Source organism: Phyllostomus hastatus, unplaced genomic scaffold (assembly GCF_019186645.2).
Source record: "Phyllostomus hastatus isolate PE091 unplaced genomic scaffold, TTU_PhHast_1.1 phas_contig_17, whole genome shotgun sequence".
Taxonomy (NCBI): domain Eukaryota; kingdom Metazoa; phylum Chordata; class Mammalia; order Chiroptera; family Phyllostomidae; genus Phyllostomus; species Phyllostomus hastatus.
The window spans coordinates 10739252-10761474 of record NW_025333664.1 but is presented as its reverse complement, the minus strand read 5'-3'; the positions used below and the strand labels follow the sequence as shown (position 1 = coordinate 10761474).

Sequence of the window (22223 nt, the reverse complement as noted above, 5' to 3'; positions counted from 1 at the left end):
CCCGAGTCCCTTTCCACTTTTACTCCTGGCTTTGAAGAGGGAAGGGAGACTTTCAGCACTCAAAGGGACAGGAAAGAAAGGCTTCTCTAGCTTCTGTTGTGTGGCCGGCACAGAAATATTGCAAAAACAAAACAAACAAACAACAACAAAACAAACCCCACAAAAACCAAAGAAACAAACCACCACCAACAAGAAAACCACCACCACTAAAAAAACAACAGGGTAGAGCCCTGGCTGAGCCCTGGCTGGTGTGGCTCAGTGGATTGAGCACCAGATTGCGAACCAAAGGGTCACAGGTTCGATTCCTGGTCAGGGCACATGCCTGGTTTGCCAGCCTGGTCCCTAGTGGGGGTGTGTGAGAGGCAATCACACATTGATGTTTCTCTCTCTGTCTTTCTCCCTCCCTTCCCCTCTGTCTAAAAATAAAAAAAAAATCTTAATAACAAAAACAGAAATAGGATAGCAAAGCAGCTAGGTACTTTGGAATCAGACTGACCTGGTTCGAGTCCCACTTCTGCCACTTTCTAGAGCAGAGGTCAGTAAACTCTGCCTGTAAAGGGCCAGGTAGCACACACTTTAGGTTCCACAGGCCCTCCAGTCTCTGTCACAGCGGTTCAGCTCCACCACGGTAGCATGGAAGCGGCTGTAAACGGTATTTCAGTGAACAGGCAGCTCAGTGGATTCAGCCCACGGGCAGTAATTCTAGAGTAAGTTAAAAAGTCAATCTCTTTATGAGCTTCAGGTCCCACATTTGTCAATGGGGATGATCTAGTACCTGCCTCCCTCTCTGGGTGGCAGGGGTATTTTAATGTAATGAAGTAGATAAAGTGCTGAACCTAGTACTTGGCACACTAAAGGGCTCAATAAATATCTCTGGTTATTAGTATTAACCAGTTATTTTAACAACAAAAACTTTACAGCCCTGACTGGTGTAGCTCATTTGGTTGGGTGTCATCTCGCAAAGCGAAAGGTGATAGACCTGATTCTGGATCAGGGCACGTGCCTGGGTTTTGGGCCAGTCCCTGGTTGGGGTGTGTCGTTGTGAGAGGCAACTGACCAATGTTTCTCTCTCATACAGATGTTTCTCTCCCTCGCTTTCCCCTCCCTTCCATTCTAAGAATAAATAACAAATAAAATCTTCTTAAAAACTTTACAAATTTTTAACATCCTATAAGCTTCATAACATCCTATAAGATAGGCATCATCATCTCATTTTACAGACCAGAAAACTGAGGCCCAGAGAGGTTAATTAACCCTGCAGAAGTCGTGGCTGATCTGAGAGATACAAATTCTTTTCTTAAGTATTGTTCCCTATATTGGATGCACAGGTTCAAGTTCATGCCTAGCTGTGCATTTGTACATGACTAATGTTAAGCCATTACATTTAAGTCAAGTCGGTCTGGCTCCAGAGCCTGTGCTCCTAACCACTGCACTCTGCCGTCCTTCCTCGTCAGTGACCCTGTGGAATCCTCACGGCAATCCTGTGAGAGAGCTATTGTGGCCCCCGTTGTGCAGATTGGGAAACTGAGACACAGTGAGAGGAAGTAACCGGCCCAAGTAAGTAAACAGGCTCCGCCGACCAAGGATACCAAGCTGGATTTCTTCCTAAATTGTCAACATGCGCAGCCTGGTTCTGCACTCCCTCTCCCTGTCTCCAGCTGTGTTTTCTTTGGATCCCTGCGTGGCTTGGAGAAGCTGCGTCAGCCTGTCTCCCCTCCTGACCATCCCCCCACCCCCAGTGCCCACCCAAGCTGCCCCTCAGGAAGGGACCCTCTACCCTCTCACTCTGCCCGAGGCCGTGCACTGCAGCGTGTGTGCCTGTGTCGGTGAGCACGGGTGAGCGGGGAGCGTGTGAGAGGGGCCCCAGCTGGAATGAGGGGAGGGTGTGTGTGTGATGGGGGGCAGATGTCGGGCCAGGAGACCTTGACTGTATCTCGCAAACAGACCGAAGGACCTCCTGCTTCCAGAAAGCAGCAGGAGCGAACCGGGACAGACATTGATCAAACGGCAGGGCTGGGAAACGGAGGGCTGGGCTTTCTAAGTTCAGCACAGAGCTGCTGACTTCTTTCTGTGGTTTCTAAACCTTGGAGACCTGGTTATTTTGTTTCTTCTTTTCTTTCCCATTTCCTCCTTGCAAACCAGTTCCTTTTTCTGTGGAAAGAGATGGCCACCTGGTCCCCAAAGGCCCTTCCAAGTCTGAAACTCAAGAATTTGAATGCTGCTCGCAGGGCCTTGCGCCACCTTCTCTTGGGTTCTTTGCCAGCCGCCCCTGGCGCCTCTGCCACTCAGCTCAGGTGCTGGCCTCCGGCAGCTCCCTCGTCTCTCTGATTTCTTTCTCCTTTGTTTTCTTCGCGCTCCGCTCTCCTTCCAATTTCTATGCCTCTTGCAGCCTGCTAGCAGACTCGGATGACTCCTGGGGCCTCTTTCTTAAGGTCCTCTAAGCCTCCTGCCCTGTGTTTACGAGGCGCTCACCCACAATGCGGAAAGGGTGGAGGATCTGTAGCAGTGCCATCAGGATGTTCATAAGCCAGTAATACAATTTCAAAGTAAGGAGAAGCGAGTGGGCAACAAGAGGGAGTGACTTTGCCTTTTGATGATAAGGATGGGCCACCATCTTCAGTCTAAGCTTGTCTCTTAACTTCGCAGGGCCCTCCTAAAGGTCGCCAGAAGCACCCAACACATTCCAGCATCCTGAATTTTTTTTTCCAAGATGTTCTAATACTGCATACATATTCACATAAACAGGCTTTGATGTGACAGGGATTGCCAACGCCCCCAGCCAGGAACCATGAGGATGTCAGAGCCCTCCAGCTTCCCCCACTCTCTCCACCCAGCTGGACCCACAATTGATCACCCCTGCCCCCTCCCCGCACCCCACCCCCGCTAATAAATGCTGCTCCTCTCTGCGTGCTCCATCGCAGGTCACGGCACCATCCTTCACCCAGACGCTCAAGTCAAAACCATAGGAGTCATGCTTGACTCCTTGTTTCCCTCTACGCCATTTCAGTGCATAATGGTGTCCCCAACTCCAAAAGCTGCCCTGCATCTATACGTTTTCCTCCCCATCTGCGACAACACACCCTAGTCCAAGCCATTTTCATTTTATTGCCTGGACAATTCGCCTTATCTCCCTGACTCACTTTTGCCCCTCTAGGTTTAGTCTTCCTGCACCAACCAAAATTGTCTTTAAAAACAGAAATCAGCCCTGGCTGGCGTAGCTCAGTGGATTGAGCGCGGGCTGCGAACCAAAGTATCACAGGTTCGATTCCCAGCCAGGGCAAAAGCCAGGGTTGCTGGCCATGGCCCCCAGCAACCGCACATTGATGTTTCTCTCTCTCTCTTTCTCCCTCCCTTCCCTCTCTAAAAATAAATAAATAAATATAAAAAAAAAGAACAAAAAAAACAGAAATCAGCCCTGGCTTGTGTGGCTCAGTGGATTGAGCGCCAGCCTGCAAACCAAAAGGTCGCCGGTTCGATTCCCAGTCAAGGCACATGCCTGGGTTGCGGGCCAGGTCGCCAGCTGGGGGTGTAGGAGAGGTAGCCGATCAATATATCTCTCACATCAGTGTTTTTCTCTCTCTTTCTCCCTCCCTTCCCCTCTCTCTAAAAATAAATAAATAAATAGATAAAATCTTTAAAAAACAAAAATAGAAATCATAGCATTTTACTACCCTGCTCGAAACCCTCCACTTGCCCCGCTTCCCCATTGCACACAAAACAAAACCTGGGCTCTGGCCGTGACCTTGCTCTTTCCTCTTTACCGCTCCACCTGCTCCCACTGTTCGGAAAACGCCAGCCTCGCTCAGCCTGGAGCTTTCCATGAACTCTTCCCTCTACCAGGTACGTCTTGGCACAGAGACCCGGGTGTAGTTGGCCTCCTCCAGTCACTCAGCTCTCTGCTCAGACGTCACCCACGCCCACAGGCCCCGTCACCGTTACCTGCCCTTCTGTTTAATTCTGTGTGGCCTGTTTCTTCCAGGAGCCTGCAAGCTCCACGAGGGTGGGAGGCTGACACTTATTCACGGCTGGCTCCCCAGTGCCCAGCACAGGGTCTGGTACCTGGGGCATGGGTGGTTATTATGATCTGCGGACCCTTTGAAAAGAAGAGATTGTCCCCCAGACTGCGTGACTCTGGCCGGATTATCCCCCTGAGCCACTAAGCTCCCTGTAGTTCCCGCCGACTCCGCTCAATTCCTTGCATTTCTCCAGGGTTGCCTGCAGCTGGTCTGCAGCCAGGGGTGTCCTGCTGTCCCAATCTCTTCGGAAGCCCGAACGGTCCGAAGGTCATGGGAGCGGGAGGTATCCCAACCCCTCAGCATCTCAGCTGGCCGTGCACGAGTCAGGCCTCCTTGCTGCAATCCCAGGTCCTCCCCACCTCGCTCCCAGCAGGCCCGTCTGCTCTGGGACTGCACGTGTCCCTTCTTGGGGGCCATCTGGTTTCCTGGACCCCAAGCCCACGCGCTTCCCAGTGTGAGAGAGGCCGATGGCCAGCATGAGCTCCCTCTCAGTGCCCAGGAGGACAGAAATCAGACCTAAAATCAGGGCTCTCAGCCCGTCTGCACACGAGCAGCTTTTAGGGACAAGGTTTTTGGCTTTGTTCTGTTCTGTTTTAAATCCCTGTGCCTGGGGCCCAGACTCCATGATTCTGGTTTAATTGGTTTGGGATGGAGCCTCGGCATCAATGGGTGTTTTTTACAAAGTTCCTCAGCAGAATGTAATTTAAAAAGACCGACAATAACAGGTGTCGGCAAGGACGCTCATACTTCACTGCTAGGAATGTTAAAATGGTGTGATGGCTTTGGAAAACATCTGGCGGTTCCCCGTAAAGTTAAGCATAAATGTGTTCTACAGCAATTCCACTCTGAGGTCCTTATCAGGGGGCCTATATCGTCCGTCCAACAAAAAGGAAAATGTACGCACGCACGGACACTCGTGCGCAAATGTTCATAGCAGCTTTAGCCATAATAGCTCAAAAGTGCAAACAACCCAAATGTCCATTAGCTGCTAAACAGATCACCAAAATGTGGTATAGCTGTACAACGGAATACTGTCCAGCAACGCAGAAGAATGGACTCCTGACACCTGCTATACACAACATGTACGAGTCTCAAGTACATTACGCAAAATGAAAGAAGCGAGACATAAAGGCTACATTTTGTATGATCTCATTCATATGAAAGGTCAGAAAAAGGCAACTCTGTAAAGACAGAAAGCAGATGGGTGGTTAGTCTGGGACGGGGGTGGGGGGGTGGGGGGGTGGGGATGCAGAGAGGGGTTGATTGCAAATAGTCCCAAGAGATCTTCTGGGGTGATGGAAATGTTCCAAAACTGAATCGTGGTGATGGTTGTGCAAAGATGTAAATTTATTCAAAATCTTTGCATTGTCTATTTGAACCTGGTGAATCTAGTGGTATGGAAATTATACACCAATAAAGCTGTTAAAAAGGTCTCTCGTAGCCAGGGTTGAGACCTCTGGGTTAGAAGCTGAGCGTCCTAGGACCCCCTTGGCTGGGACCCAGGCTCAGTCGGTACCCTCCCTCCTATCCCCCACTCCAGCTCTGGGTCAAAATTTCCTCTGATCTTTGAATTTCAGGAAGCTGCCAGCTGTCACCCGGGCTTCTTGTTTAGAGAAGTCTTAGATTTGATTCTGCTGCCTCAGCTCGTATGGGTATAAACATCCTGGCTCTTGGCCACTGTGCCCAGAATAGAACAGTGGGCATCAGAGGGAATGGGTGGGACGATGGCCAGGACCACCAGGGGTGCCCCCACCCCTGTCCTGAGCTGTCCAAACAGCCTGTTAGGGAGGTTGAGCGCTCACCCAAAACAGAACCTGACTCCGAGGCTCTGGTTCGCCCTGCACCTGCCCCGGTACCTGGCGGTGCTTGGGCTGACTCATTCTCCCAACACACTGTGCCTTCCTGCAACCCCAGGCTTGGGTGCGGGCTGCATTCTTCCCCGTCTTTTGCCCACCTGGAAAATCCTATTCTTCCTGCAAGATGCAGCTCATGGTCATCTCTTCTGAAGGGTTCACGTTTGCATGCCCACCCCCTGGACATCCCAAAAGAGCCCTTATCTCCCTGCCGCTGAGGGTTTATTTATGGTCTGCTTCTCCCACGCCTCTGCGGGCTCCCTGGGGGGAAAGAGTCTGCCTTATTTAGTGCTGGTCCTCTGGTCTGAGGGCCACGCTGAGTGAGGAAATGAGAGGGAGCGTGACACCACATCAGACACTGACAGCAGGGATGGGAAGGCCAGACGCGCCGTTCCCCTCATCTATTCCTGGCCTAAATGGCTTCTCTTATGTGGCCCCAGAATGGCCAGAGAGCCACTCCCTGTGGAAACCACAGTTTGGGGTGAAGCCTCCCTTCCACAGCCTGCCTGGGGCCACGCCTGCTCGCCTTGGAAACTGCCCTAGTGTTATTTAAACTGCGGAACGGGGCCGATGGTTGGTAGCTCAGGCCCCGCCTGGGCGGGGGCAGCTTGGAACAGGGTCATGCTGGAGCCTCCCTTCCCAAACCACCAGGGCTTCGAATGTGTGGCTCCCTCTCAGCAGCTTCTTGCTGCAGTGGGAAGGAATAAGGAGGTGAAGGCATATGGCAACCTCCGCCTGCGTGCTTCTGCTTCGTCCTGCATTGAGCCCGGGTCCTCAGAGGCCCTGATTGCAGGCTCCCAGCCAGGACTGGCCATTGCTGGAGAAGCCCCGCCTATCCTACCCATCTCTCCCAACCCAGTCCTGCTGTCCAGAGAGGCTCCAGAGAGTCCAGAAAAGGCGGCGGAGAGCTTCAAAGTCCCAGGATCTTTGCTCGACCTGTTCACCCCCATCTTGGGAGCGGAGGACACTGGGTTGCTGGCAGGGACTCGGCCACAGTGGGTGGCTTGTGCTTTTCTTGGCACCCCAAAGGGCGCTGCCTTGGTGCTTCCATCACAGAAACTAGAGCCTGGAATAGAAACGCGGATACCTGAAAAAGTCACCCAGCCTTCAATCCAGTGTGCTCTGTCCACAGTCAACAAATGCAGTATTTAGAGTGTCGGGCACAGCACTGGGCACAGGGCCACAGGGGACAACAGCCGTGGCCCTGCACTCAGGCAGTCACAGCCTGGTGGATGAAAAGAATCGACAGACACTGAGCACAGGCCCACATGGAGATACAGAAGAGGGGACATGACCTGGCCTGGGGGCAGCTGAGTCCAGGGAAGGCTGCCTGGTAGAGGTGACATCTAAGCTCAGACTTGAAAGCTGAATTAGGCAAAGTGGGAAGAGTGAGAGTAAATAGCATATGCAAAGACCAGGGTCAAGAGACAACCTGGTACACTTAGGTAGTTCAAGATGGCTGGGACTGGGTGGAGAGATGGTTTGAGGCTCCAGGTTGTGAGAAACACGAATGTACGTCAAACGCTTGGCACAGCCCATCACAGACGCTCTGCCATGGTACCGCTCACTGTGAACCAGATTGAGGGTTTGGGACTTACCCTGCAGACGATGAGACATTCGAGGTTCTCAAGCCCATGGTTACTCGGTCTGACCTGCAACACGACCAGACTTAAAGGGAGCCCTGTGACTGCTGGGTGGATCACAGGCTAGGAGAGAAGCAAGGCTGGGGGACCGGAAGCCCAGTTTGGAGACTACTGTGGTAATTCAGAGAAGAGGTGGGGGCAGGGATCTTCAACCACCCCTCAATGGTGCAGTAGATAGACAGTGGAAGACGGAATACGACCGTGAAAATGAACTGCAGCTACCTGCGACCACAGGGATGGGTTTGCAAGTGTGATGCCGAGCAAAAGAAAACACAAATTAGGACTGTATCATCCCATTTTCATCAAGTTCCAGGAACAGGCAAAACAAAACTGTAGTGTTTAGGGATGCAGGCTTAGGTGGTGAACTATAAAAGCAAGGAAATGATCGCAATAGTGGGGAGAGTGATTACCCCACTGGGGAATTCTGCTGGACAATACCTTGAGCTGAGTGTTTTAGTTTGTTTCTTAAAGACGGGAAGGGAAGGAGAGGAAACATTGGTGTGGTTGCCTCTCGCGCGTGCCCTCTAGTGACGACCTGGTCGGCAACCCAGACATGCCCCCTGACTGGGAATGGAACCCTGGACCCTTTAGTTCACAGGTTGGCACTCAATCCACTGAACCACAGCAGTCAGGGCCACATCAGTGTTTTTACATTTGTTCTGTGCACATTTCTGTATGTGTGCCACCCTAACAAAAAGTTTTAAAATAATGGGGCTTGCTTTAAGGTAGTGGAAACAAGCATGGAGAGGTTTTTACTGTGCGTGGCAAGTGAGGAGATGAAGGTTTGAACCCAGTCTGATGAGAAACCTATTTTTTATTTATTTTTTAAAAGATTTTATTTTTAGAGAGAGGGGAAGGGAAGGAGAGAGGGAGAGAAACATCAATGTGTGATTGCCCCTTGCATGCCCCCTCCTGGGGACCAGGCCTACAACCCAGGCGTGTGTCCTGAATTGAACTGGCAACCCTTTGGTTTGCAGGCCCACCCTCAATCCACTGAGCTACACCTGCCAGGGCCTATTTTTTAACTGGTTAGAGAGAATAGAGAGAAGGGGTAGTGGAGAGAGACATCGCTTTGTTCTTCCTCTTACTCGTTTATTGGTTGTTTTTGTTATGTGCTTTGACAAAGGAACCTGCAACCTCGGCCTATTGGGATGATACCCTAACTGAGCTAGCCCGCCAGAGTGAAACCCAGTTATTCTTAAAATTGAGGTAACACTGGTATATAGCATACTAGTTTCAGATGTACGACAGAGTAATTCAAACTTTGCATATATTACAAACTGATCACCACAGGAAGTCTAGTTACTATTCATCACCAGCAACTGACTGCCTTTACCCATTTTGCCCACACCAACCCCCTTCCCGTTAACCACCAATCTGTTGTAACTTCTTAAAAGATTCCACATGTAAGTGGAATGATGTGGTATTTTATCTTCCTCTGACTTATTTCATTTAGCATAATACCCTCAAGGTTCACCCATGTTGTTGCAAACGGCAGAATTTCCTTTTTTATGGTGGAGCAGTTATTTCAGCATGTATGCCTGTATCACATCTTGATCCATTCGACCATTGATGGACATTTGGGTTGTTTCCATACCTTGGCTATTGTAAACAATGCTGTAATAAACATAACCATAGGGCTGTTTATCTTTCCAAATCAGTGTTTTCTTCAGATCGGTATCTAGAAGTGGAACACCTGGATCACATGGTAGTTCTGTACATTTTCCACAGTGGCTGCACCGATTTACATTCCCAGTAACAAGTGTACCAGGGTTCCCCTTTCTCCTCATCCTCGCCAACACCAATTACTCATTTACTTTATCAGACAGAGAACTCCAGCCCTGGCTGGACTGAGCCAGCCAGTGATCGGTGGACTGAACACTGGCCGGTGAACCAAAGGGTCACTGGTTCGATTCCCAGTCAGGGCACATGCTTGGGTTGCAGGCCAGGACCCCAGTGGGGAGTGAGAGGCAACCACACACTGATGTTTCTCTTCCTCCTTCCTTTTCCTTCTTTCTAAAAAGGAATACAGTCTTGAAAAAATGGAGAACTCTAGTTCTTAATTACTATTCACACCACTGCCTCCAGTTTTGACGCTGCCAGCTCCACCAAGCTCCATAGACACAAGAGGCCACCCAGCTGGGGTATCTGCAGCCTCTAGCTCCACACAGGAAACTCAAGTAGAATAGCAGGTGGCGACTTTGTCCTCTCGAGCTACCCTTGGCAAGCAGGCTCACTTGGGAACCCAGAAAGTGGAGCTAGAGAGTCTCTGGGCCTCAATGGAGTTGAGCATAGAGCGCCCAGCAACTGTTAGTCTGCTGGACCAACTTTTGTGGTTGGTTTGAGGTCTCAGTGAGGATTTGCACTGCAACTAGTGGCCACAGATGTCAGTGTTGAAAAGACCCTCAGATGCATTTAGTGTATAATTTCCTAACTTTGCCCAAAGTCATCTGTTTTTCGGGTGTATAATGTTTGTACTTAAAATTAGCCTGCTGGACTTAGCAAGCAAAGCCATCTTTATTGTTTCCACAGTTGTCCTTTCTTCTACTCAAAAACACGTATAACCTGTGCAGCCTGATTATGGGAAAAGGTTGGATTTGCTTGCAGCCTGGATACAGGCAACGGCTGTAAAAAACTCTGGACCGAGCCCCAGAGAAGGCAAGCGACCATCCGCAAGAGGCAGAGATGCACCGGGGTTAGAGCCCGGATCCACGCTACGTTCACAACTACGTCATCAGGGCTCCGCCCTCGGATCGGCGTCGCAGCCGAGCCCCTGCAGCTTTCAAACCCGCCCTGCGCCCCCTGGTGCGCACACTCAGTCGGACCCTGCCTGCGCACCGCCCACCCGAGTCCTTCTGCCCCAGCGGGTGTGCTGGCGTGGGAAACTGAGGCAGGGAGTGTTTGTGAGTCCGTTCCTTCCTCAACTCATACCCTAGGGCCCACAAAGCTACCTCCCTCTGCTCAGACCCGCATGGAAGAAAAGGGAAAGATAGAAGAAAGGGGAGGGGGTCGTGAGCTAGCAGGGTCTGAGGACCCGATCGGTCCGCCACACTCAAGATGGCGGCTGGCAGCGGAGAGGTCCCTCAGAGGCGGTACCAGCGCATGCGTAGTGCGGAGTCCCGGCCTGGGACACAAGATGGCGGGAGCGGCGCTGGGGAGGGCGAGGCGGAGGCGGCAAAACGGGCAGCCGAGCAGAACGTGTAGCCGCATCCTTTCGAGTCCGCTTCGGGCAGGTAAGAGCCCCAGGAAGCCATGGTCCCGCCGCGAGCCCTGCCAGGATCCGGGAGTCCGAAGCTGCGTGGCGGTGGCCTCTCTGCCGCTTTCCAGTCGGGGCCACCGCTTGCTTCGTTTCTGCCATCGCCGCCATCTTAGGCCTGCGGGTGGGCGGCGGGGCCGGTAGCCCGGGTGAAGGAGGTGGGCCCGGAGAGCGCGGGCGGAGCGGCCTCTAGGGCCCCTCCGCTGCTGCCGCCGCCACCGCCTTTGTGTCGGGCTCCGACTCTGAGTCGCCTCAGCCCGGGGGCGGGAGCGCGCGGCGGGGCGGGGGGCGGAGTCCGAGAGAAGGGCCGGCGCGCGCGCGCCCAACAGCCCGCCCCCGCCGAGGTGGGGGAGAGGGGAAGGTGTGCGCGCGCTGGGGGTCGCCCCTCCTTCGCGAGCCCCCCGCACCTGCGCACTTTGCCAGTCCTTTGACTCCGCCCTACTGGGCTAGAGGACTCTGATTGGTGTATTGCTGAAATGATCCCGCCCCGTCATTGTCCAATCCGGGAGTCGGACTATACGTTCTGGTGGGTTCCCTTGGTTGCGCAGATAGAGTTGTTTATCCTTAAACTGTCAAACTTCGGTATGCTGGGGGCCGGCGAGCTACAGTATAAATAAAAACGTCGTTTTAATAATAGCAGTTATTTATTACTAGAGTGTACAATATGGTAGACTCAATGCGTATGGATAGACCTTAGAGGTTGAGTTCGGCTTACAAATCGCAAAGTGTCAGAAGGGCCTGGTGCCTAGGTTTGTCCAAACCCAACTGGTACTTTCGTCAACGACCTGCTGTATTCAGATCAGCTGGAAATTTTTAACCTTTTTAAAATTGTAAAGCATTGATAAAGATTTGAAGTGGTATAAAGCAAAAGGTTGTTCATACGTCTCTCAGTCCCACTCTTGAGGCTCATTAAAAAGAAACAAATTCTTGTGTACCTCCCCTCCCCATCTCTGACTCCCAGGATGTGGCTCGAGGGACGGGAATCTGATCGGTGTTTTTTTTTTTTTTTACAAGCCCCCTGGTGGTTCTGATGCGCAGCCGGTTGTGGAAACGCTGCAGTGTCCCCGTTTGGCCTCATTAAGCTGTGTGCCCCTGTGCCTGCTCTGCATGGTTAATCTTCCTGCATCAGGGTCGCACAGTGTTTCTGGGGGAAGACAGTTTTCAATAAAATGAACACGCTGTGTCGTATAATCCATTTGCATGTGTGTGCGCTTTTTTTTTAAGACCTCAGTCAAAGAAGAGTGTTTTTCTCCCTCTGTGGGTGGCTTGGGACTTGCCCCCGGATTGGTGATGTGTATGGTGGTTCACTTTCCCCTTAGGGAAACTTTGGTTGGCAGGACGAACTGAGCAATTTCAGGGGTCCAGTGTGTGAAATGAAAATGTGGGCCCCGTGTTAAAAATTCCAGTACAGCGACAGCAGAACATTAAATTAGGCTCAGGGCCCTCCTCAGCATGGAGCTCTCTGTGCCTTCGGGCTGCAAGTCTGTGCGGGCGAACCCGCTGGCTGGGAAGCCTGAGAAGTACCACTTTCATCCCCAGGACTCCCAGCTCTCCCACAGTGTGTTCTGCAGGCTGCCAGCTTGCTCTGTGTCATCGCCCCTCTTGCTGTTGTCCCTGCTCTGCAGCGTTTCACACGTCTGTGACTCTTTTCTTTTATTTACTCCGCAGTTGCCGATGCAAGGAGTTCCCTGGGTCCCCGTTCACTCCACTGCTGACCAGCCCACCCACCTGAGCTGAGCCTTTCCGCAGGCCTCCCTTCCGCCTCTGTGGGACCCTGTGGTGTGGGGTCCATCCGGCCAGAGAAGAAAACCCTCTCATGCTAGCGTTGCAGACCCCAGAGGGTGAGAAAAAGGGGGACCTCGTTCAGCCTCGAGACCTGTGGGCTCAGCCCCAAGGCACCAGGAACCGCTCTTCCTCGGAGAACCAAGGCAGCCAGAGCCTTTTCTCTCCTTGGTCAGTGGTTCCAAACCTTTTTGTCCCCGTGGCCCCCTTTTTATTGTACGTGTGTCTTCTTGCTCCTGAGTTTTTATCCGCCAGACTGTACTGATGAAGTAGCCATTCACTTGTCCCTTTCCAAATTAACGGAGATGTTTGCAACTGAGTGTACAATAAAATCAATGTCCCAGTGATTTCTATGATGTTGTCAACAGCCAATCAGAGCTTCTGATCAGCATGAGATAATCAGTGTGCCACAATGAGTTGATAAAATTTCAGCAAGCAAAGATAACTGTTGTTTAAATGTGCCTTTGTGGCCTAAATGTTTGGTTTCTTGTGGGTATTGTGATATATTGGAAACACCTTTAGGATCACCGATGTGGTCACGGTTGGCCACCTCAGAGTCGAATGCCAAGTTGGGAACTACTTTGTCCATTGAGACCTGTGCTGGGTGTGTTTTGGGTGGGGGCAGTAGGTAACACACATCTGAAGGTGCTGGCCCTCTTCCTGGTATTTAAATAAAATTTCCCCTGGGGATTATGAAGGACTGAATTAAATATTCCTTCTTAGTTCCACTGGTTCTTCTAGCAGCAGGTTGCTTCCTACCCTGTAGCATAAAATGAGACATCCAGTTAGATGCCATCTCCCTTCCCAGGCTGTGTCTTGTGCCGATGAGATTTTACTGGATAGAAGCAGGAAAGAGGAGTTACAGTTCCTCCTTGTGGGAATAGCTTCTCAAGGGCAGACCCTCTTCTGTCCCGTTTGTCGCTGGTGCTTTGTAAACATGCACAGAATAAACGGAGCTCCTGTGGGGCCCAGGGACCCTGCTGGGCACTCCGGAGAGAGCTACACTGGACCCAGTTCCTAGTCCTGGGAGAGCTGACAGTCGAATGGGGAGAAAAACCCAGCTGATAGACCACAGACTTCCTGCATGCCACCACATAGATGTTCATGGCCCTGAGGAGGGGCTCGGACCACTTGCTGGGGGGAGGGAGAATCAAGGAAGGCTTCCTGGAGGATGTGAACCTAGTGGCAAGCCAGGCAGATAATTGGGGAAATAACATTTCAGGCAGGAGGAGCAATAGGAGTGCACCCATTTTGCAGCTGAGAGGCTGCGACCTAGATTCTAGGTTCCTTCTGTGGCTCCATGCTGACCCCCCAGGACAGGTCTGGGTTGATCTCCCACACCTGCAGGTGCTCCTGGGGCCCTCTAGGTTGTAATTGGGGGGTGGTGGTGGGGCTGACTTCCATGCCCTGCAGGCCCTGACACCCTTTGGTCCTCTGTGGCAGGTCCGGTGTGGGTGCTGAGATGGCCAAAGAGAATCACGGCAGCCCCCGGGAGGAAGCGTCCTTGCTGAGTCACTCCCCAGGCACCTCCAATCAGAGCCAGCCCTGTTCTCCAAAGCCCATCCGCCTGGTGCAGGACCTCCCAGGTACTGGCAAGGGGCAACGGCAGGGTGGCGGGGTCAGAAGGGTGCTCAGGAGCCTCCCTGATCGGGCTGGGTTCCGTGCTTGTTTGCAGAAGAGCTGGTGCACGCGGGCTGGGAGAAGTGCTGGAGCAGGAGGGAGAACCGTCCCTACTACTTCAACAGATTCACCAACCAGTCCCTGTGGGAGATGCCTGTGCTGGGCCAGCATGACGTGATTGTAAGTGCCAGTCTCGGGCGTCTGGGTCTCCCCCAAATATACCCTGAACAGCTATTCTGTGCCTAGTCCTGTGGGTACAGTGACAGCAAGACAGACACAACCCCTGCCCTCATGGAACCTGGACTCAAGGAGACTGTCATGGAAACGGATGATTAAAATAGTGCATGATACTGAACGTGTACTACATGTTGGCCACTGTGCTTGGGATGCAGCATGAACAAGATAGACGTGGTCCTACCCCCCCACTCTCGGGGCACACCACCATCTGCTGGAAGGGCGGGGCCAGTGGGATTATGATGTGGCACTTGAGTGATGGAGGGCATTAGAGTACATCAGGGATCCTGAGTGGGTCCCAGGGTAGGGGATTCTCTGTGAGCTTTTCTGAACTCTAAGATAAAGTTGAGATAACAGCTTAAGATAAGAAGGGTGGCTGAGGGTAAATGGTAAGGGGAGGACACGGGCATTCTGGGAGCTGCGATGTCAGTGTGGTCGGGGAGATGTGGGCTTCTGGGTCCCTGTCACTTGGGGTAGGCTTCCTTTTCTTGCAATAGTCAGGCCAGTTGGCACCCCTATTTTGCAGATGAAGACAGTGAGGCTCAGGGAGGGGAAATGACTGGCCCAAGACCTCACAGCCAGTAAGAGGCAGCACCTGGTCTGATTTCAGGGCCCCACCACCCATTATCACATTTATAGCCTTGGTGTCATCAAAGGTGTTCATTCACAGGGCCTTGCTTTTTAAATATCAAGCATTTTTTTAAGTTTTTCCTTCATTCCTGACTTTCATTCTGGTTAAGAAAAAGAAACTAACATGTATTGAGTGCTGGCCTCATGCCAGATGTCATGTTAAGCTGGTCATATTTGTTGACTTGTTTAATTACTGTCCCAGTGGTGAGGTATCATGGCCATTTTGAAGCTGAGGGAATTAGGAAGGGAAGTTACCCCCAAGGTCATGCATTTGCAAGTACTGGGTTGGCCAAAAAGTCCATTCATTTAGTTCTTTTCATAAAATAAAAGACAGACTTTCCATTTTCACCAGTAACTTTATTGATTTGGATGTTTTGAGTGTGTCGGCTATCTCCTGTTGTTGCCCTCTAGTGGGTGGAGGCCAGGGGTGCTGCTAACATCTTTCAGTGCATAAGACAGCCCCACAGCAAAGAATCATTTGTCAAAATGTCGACAGTACCAAGAAACTTCACAAACCACTTTAGACAGGTTTGGTCACAGCACCTTCTCCATACACAGCACAGACCTTTGTGTTTCAGTTGCATTTTTATCTGTCTTGAAATAGTAAAGCATAATGTGCCAAAAATGTTGCATGTTTTCTTCCACCTTCAATATTAAAATGGCTGCACACAAATTCTGTTTTTTTAAAAAAGGCACATTGTTTTGGCAGCTGTCACAATACAATCTAACAAAATTGTTTCAAATGAAGTTCAAGACAACTAAGCACTACTAGAACCATCTTACAGGAAAAAAAACGTAACAGACTTTCTGGCCAACCCAGTAACGTCAGGAGTGGAACCCAGTGTTGTTTCTGCACCCCAGCCCCCTGTTCGTCTCCAAGGAGCAGGGGCAGGGACATCAGGACCCCGCAGTACTGGGCCTCCTAAGCTGCTGGCTCTGATTGCAACTCTGCTGGTCTCCCTCTTCCAGTCGGACCCTTTGGGGCTGAATGCGACCCCACTGCCCCAAGACTCAAGCTTGGTGGAAACCCCCCCGGCTGAGAACAAGCCTCGGAAGCGGCAGCTCTCGGAAGAGCAGCCAAGTGGCAATGGTGTGAAGAAGCCCAAGGTGAGTACAGCGCCTGGGTGGGCAGCCAGCAGGGTCTGTGGTTCTCTGCAAGGGCTGGGCTTTGGCAGGTTAGACAGGGGCGGGGAGGAGCCCAGGGCACAGCTCCCCAGGTGCACATGGCACTGGAGCCATCGGCCATCTCTCCTAACTTGATGACTTTGACTCTTTTGCTCCAGATCGAAATCCCTGTGACACCCACAGGTCCATCGGTGCCCAGCTCCCCTAATGTCCCAGGAACCCCAACACTGAAGATTTGGGGGACATCCCCTGAAGATAAACAGCAGGCAGCTCTCCTCCGACCCACTGAGTGAGTCCCTGCTGACTGGCTTAGGGGCATCCGTCATTGGTGGCCAGCCTGCCTGGGATTGAGGGTGTGTGGTGGCCGGCAGGGTGCCCTGCTTCCCTTTTCTCTGCCTTCCTCATTGCTCCCGTCCGTGCCCCAAGGGTGTACTGGGATCTGGATATCCAGACCAACGCTGTCATCAAGCACCGGGGGCCTTCAGAGGTGCTGCCCCCGCATCCCGAGGTGGAGCTGCTCCGCTCCCAGCTCATCCTGAAGCTGCGGCAGCACTACCGGGAGCTGTGCCAGCAGCGAGAGGGTAACTGTCCCCTGGGGGGCTCGGCCTCCTGTGTTGCATCCACCTGTAGCAGGAGCGAGGGTCCGCCAGCTGGGCCCACCAGCTGAGCATGCGCTGCAGAGGGCACAGGCCAGGTGGAGTCCCAGCTCCACTAAGCACTGGCTCTGTGAGCTCAGGCTCCTCACTTAGCCTCTTGGCACCGGCTCTCCATCGTCACCTGTAAGACGGACACCACCAGTGCCCACGTAAAAGGGTGGCTGGGGTCAGTAACAACAAAACACAGTTATTGACGCTTTCAGAGTGCTCACTGTTGCCAGGCACTGTCTGTAAAAGGGTGTAAACGCGAAAGCACCCGCGAGTACCGCAGGGAATAAGTGGGGTGGGGAGTGTGCAGGAACAGCAGCGTTAATTAGTAAACAATCCTGCTTACCTTTGCTGAAACACAGAATGCCCCCTCCTTACCCTGTGTAACACTTACTAACATGCTTGATAAAACTAGTTATTCTCAGAGTGCACTTTGGAAAACACTATGAGAATGGAAGCCCCGGACACCCCGCCCCTTGTCCCATTTCCTGTTGCACCTCCGATGCCCACGCGGTGCCTCTCCCGAGCTGGGCTGCACGCAGCCTGCTGACTAAATCCAGACCGTCATCATCTCTCCTGATTGCAGGCATTGAGCCCCCTCGGGAGTCTTTCAATCGCTGGATGCTGGAGCGCAAGGTCGTGGACAAAGGCTCTGACCCCCTGTTGCCAAGCAACTGCGAACCAGTTGTTTCACCCTCCATGTTTCGTGAAATCATGAATGACATTCCTATCAGGTACGGCCCCACAGCTGAGGCTGGCCCAGGGCCATTTAGTTTGTGTCCAGTTCTGTATAGAAGGGCTCTAACTCTGTCCATGCTCTAACCTAGGTTATCTCGCATCAAATTTCGGGAGGAAGCCAAGCGCCTGCTTTTTAAATACGCAGAGGCTGCCAGGCGGCTCATCGAGTCCAGGTTTGGTTGTCTCTCCTGCCTCCAGCAGGAGGGCTCTGTGATGGGGGGCGGGGAGGTCATAAGCCATCAGTTCACTCAGGGCTCTGTCATTGCTCTTGGTGGCCGAGTGGGGCTGAGCTCCCAAAGGCAGGAGAAAGGCTGCAATGTCAGCCTAGGGGTTGGTGCCTGGAAGTGGGATGGGGGAAACTGGGGAAGGGGTGCAGACACTTAACCTGTGCCCTGGCTGCACGCCCTCCGGCAGGAGTGCCTCCCCCGACAGCAGGAAGGTGGTCAAGTGGAACGTGGAGGACACCTTCAGCTGGCTGCGGAAGGACCACTCAGCCTCCAAGGAGGACTACATGGTGAGTGGGCTGTGTGGCCACTTCCTCCCAGAAGCCCACTCTGCCTGCCCGGGCTGGGCAGGGCCCCACAGCAGGCTTTTGACACTTCTCAGGCCCCAAACTCACGAAGATGGAGATGTTTGTCTAGGCTCCCGGCGTTCTCCCAGAGAACATTGCTGTTAAGGTTCCTAACAAAATCCTGTGATTGGCCGCCTGCCGTCAGTAGCTGCCTTCTCAGCCTAATGAACAGCCAGCATCTCTCAAATGACTTTTAGAAACAGGTCGACAAACTGTCTTTTCTTGGGGGTGAGGGTGTGTGTTTACATCGTATTTAGGAACTACCACAAAATTCAGTTTAGTTCTGTAAGGTGTCCCCAACAATTCTTTGTTCTGGCCCAAACCCACTACTGCTTTAATCCTCCACCAGCACTGGCAATGGGCTTTCTTTTCAGGACCATTTTCCACGAGACGAGGTTTCACACTTCACAATAGTAACTGTGTACTTGACACGTAGGGGCTGACAAATGTAGGTGTGCTCACTAGCCAGAGTGACTCATTCTCACTCGTCACTTCACGTGTGATTCAGCGAAACTGAAAATGCCCACCGTTATCTTTGCAAGTTGCTAAAAGCTCCCATTTCAAATCTGCAGCAACCAAGGAAGGACCCCGTTTTTAATGATCTCTCACCCCAGCAGACTGAAAGGAAACGCTTTATAAGCAGGGACCATGCCTGGCTGTCTGTTTCCCCAGCCAAGTGTCCTGGGATCTGGCACAGGGTAACCTGGGCATTACTGGACACTTGCTGTATGCCAGGGGCTTGCGAGGCCCCAAACAGGAACGACCGCATTTAACATTCCGACTGCCTTGCTAGCTAGGTATTTCAGGTGCCCTTAGCAGCTGAGGAGTGACTCAGACACACAGGGCTTTACCCAAGTGACACGGCTAGTGAGTAGCAGAGCCTGTTTGAAACCCGGGACGGCTGCAACCCGGCAGCCCTCCCCGGCCGCCAGCCCACCAGAGCCCTCTCCCACAGGACCGCCTGGAGCATCTGCGGAAACAGTGCGGCCCCCACGTCTCGGCCGCCGCCAAGGACTCCGTGGAGGGCATCTGCAGCAAGATCTACCACATCTCCCTGGAGTACGTCAAGCGGATCCGCGAGAAGCACCTCGCCATCCTCAAGGAGAACAACATCCCAGGTAGGGCCAACTGGCAGGAGCCGGCCCTGGTGCCGTCAGCCCTGTGTGCTAGGCCCTGCTCAGGGGGACGGTGAGACGGCCTCGAGGCCAGACTGGTCTGGGGAGGACCACTCCTCCCAGCAGGGCCTGGGGCACGACCTGCTGTGTCCTTTCGCCAGGGGTCTCAGCACTCCTCTAGCAAACAGGGAGAAGTGACGAGGTGGGAGAGACAGGCAGGCAGGGGTTAAGTATTGGTAGTTGGACCTGCATTTAGATCCATTCTCTTATAAGCCTCAGTTTGCTCAGAGGTATGATACCTGGCCAGTAGGATCACATGAGGACTCAGTGGTAACTTAGCGTTTGGCCCCGAAAAGATCCCTAAGTGAGGTATTGTAACTATTGTGAAGCTGATGCAGTTTTATTTTCACGTGGCATCTGCGCCTGCGTGCTCAGCAGGCCCCGAGGCATCCCAGCGGGAGCCCGGGTCAGTATAGGGACATGGACACCGGCCACCAGTTCTTGCCCCCACCGATCCCTGACCTGTCTTGGAGTTGCACGCACCTCCCCATGGGATGCGGTGTACCTCCCTTGGTGACTGGGGTGAGGGGGATCCCCTAGCACACAGCACTGAGGCTGTCCAGGGTGGGGGTGGCTAAGTGGGGACAGGGTGGTTCCTCACTGCTGTCCCCATCTGCAGAGGACGTGGAGGCCCCAGAGGTGGAGCCCCGCCTGGTGTACTGCTACCCAGTACGGCTGGCTGTGTCCGCGCCGCCCATGCCCAGCGTGGAGATGCACATGGAGAATAATGTGGTCTGCATCCGGTATAAGGGAGAGATGGTCAAGGTCAGCCGCAACTACTTCAGTAAGCTGGTAAGGGCTGGCAGGAGGGGAGGCAGGTCTTCACAGGTGGGAAAGGCAAGGGCTGGCTCTTTCTTGACCCCAAGTCCTGAGTGGAAGGCCAGCGAGGAAGGGGACCTGTGCTGAAGCCCGCTGCTTTCTGCCCCACAGTGGCTCCTCTACCGCTACAGCTGCATCGATGACTCGGCCTTCGAGAGGTTCCTGCCCCGAGTCTGGTGTCTCCTCCGGCGGTACCAGGTACCGGCCTGGGGCAGCCGGGGAGGGCTCCTCTGGGTTGAGGGGGGGGGGTGGGCGGGCTGAGCCCCAGACGCTGACGGCGGCCACTCTGCAGATGATGTTTGGCGTGGGCCTCTACGAGGGGACAGGCCTGCAGGGATCGCTGCCAGTGCACGTCTTCGAGGCCCTCCACCGACTCTTCAGCGTCACTTTTGAGTGCTTCGCCTCGCCCCTCAACTGCTACTTCCGCCAGTACTGCTCCGCCTTCCCTGACACAGACGGCTACTTTGGCTCCCGCGGGTGAGAGCCAGGGGCTGCTGGGCCCCTGCTGCGCAGGCCTGGGAAGCTGTCCAGGGCAGAGGTCCCACCCTGGCTAGCTGCGTTCTGACGCTGTAGGGCTTTGAGCTGGGCAGTCTCTGGTGCAGTCCCTGCCCTCACCCTACCAGGTCACTCCGTGTGACCTGGCACATGCCCTCCGCCCCGCCTGTGGGTTTCTCAGTTAGCCCTTACTTAGAGTGCTGAGAGGAAAGAGAAGTGGGGGTACAGGCCTCACAGGCCCTGCGGACTCACATGGGGGCAGGAGGCGAGATCGGACAGGAGATGGTGCTGTCTCCAGCAGGAAGGTGGGGCCAGGCCAGCAGCAGCAGGGCAAGCTCGGCAGCTGGGGCCCCTGAGCGTGGCCCGTGCTGTGGTGGCAGTGGGGAAGAGCTGGATCTGCGCTCCAGCCCCTCCACTGGTTAGCTTGGTGACTGGGCCGTCAAGCCCGAACCTCTCTGTCTTCATGTATTGTGGAGATGGCCACATGTTGTCCCAGGATGAATTAAGGGTCAGTGTTGGCCTCTGGCCTGATCAGGGCCATGTCTTCAGCGTGGCTGCCTAAGGGTGGGCAGCACCTGCGTTTGGCTGGGAAATCAGAACTCAGAACGCTCACCTCTGTCCCCAGGCCCTGCCTGGACTTCTCCCCGCTGAGTGGCTCCTTTGAGGCCAACCCCCCTTTCTGCGAGGAGCTCATGGACGCCATGGTCTCTCACTTCGAGGTGGGTATGCTGCTGCTGCTGCTGCTGGGCTGGGGGTGGCGAGCAAGGGCACCAGGCTCCCGGGGAACAGCCCCTGACAGCCGTCCCGTGCCCCCTCCTGTAGAAACTGCTCGAGAGCTCTCCGGAGCCCCTGTCCTTCATCGTGTTCATCCCCGAGTGGCGGGACCCCCCGACACCGGCGCTCACCCGCATGGAGCAGAGCCGCTTCAAACGCCACCAGCTGGTCCTGCCCGCCTTCGAGCACGAGTACCGCAGCGGGTCCCAGCACATCTGCAAGAAGTGGGTGCCCGGGGAGGCCCGGGGCGGGGGGCTGGGCCAACTGGGCTGGCTGGGCCCGACCCTGAGCGGCTGCTTCTGCCCGCAGGGAGGAGATGCACTACAAGGCCGTCCACAACACAGCCGTCCTCTTCCTGCAGAACGACCCCGGCTTTGCCAAGTGGGGGCCCACAGCTGAGCGGCTGCAGGAGCTGATCGCTGCCTACCGGCAGTCTGGCCGCAGCCATGGCTCCGGCTCCTCTTCCTCCTCCTCGGAGGCCAAGGACCGGGACTCGGGCCGAGAACAGGGCCCTAGCCGAGAGCCTCACCCCACTTAACACATCCTGCGGGGAGGAGGAGCCCCAGGGTGCTGGTGCGGACTGCGGGACTCGTGGCCCTCGGGCTGCCAACGACATAGGAAGACTACGGCTCTGCCGAGGCTCCCCTCCCTGCCCCACCCCCAACCGCCCACCTCAGACTCCACGTCCCTGTAAATAGGCCCCACCCCTTCTTCCCCTACCTGTGCCACCTTGTTTCATTTGTAAAAGGAAATACAAAAAACCCTCTCCGAAGAATGAGTGAGGGTCTTGAGGGCAGAGAGGGCTCAGGAACCTGGAGCCACAGCTTTGTACATCCAGGCTCACCTCA

At 53.8% G+C, this 22223-nt stretch overlaps 1 protein-coding gene across 1 annotated transcript; it reads left to right on the top strand.

The window, feature by feature from the left end:
- Positions 1-8461: 8461 nt before the first annotated feature.
- PCIF1 (phosphorylated CTD interacting factor 1) lies at positions 8462-22147 on the top strand. Its single transcript, XM_045833499.1, has 17 exons — positions 8462-10745; positions 12437-12721; positions 13994-14136; positions 14226-14350; positions 16004-16141; positions 16318-16448; positions 16586-16740; positions 17390-17537; positions 17631-17714; positions 17956-18055; positions 19068-19230; positions 19907-20079; positions 20218-20304; positions 20399-20583; positions 21227-21320; positions 21424-21599; positions 21685-22147. Exons 2-17 carry the CDS (start codon positions 12585-12587, stop codon positions 21911-21913), a joined length of 2268 nt encoding a protein of 755 aa, XP_045689455.1. The 5' UTR covers positions 8462-10745; positions 12437-12584; the 3' UTR covers positions 21914-22147.
- The last annotated feature ends 76 nt before the right edge of the window (positions 22148-22223 follow it).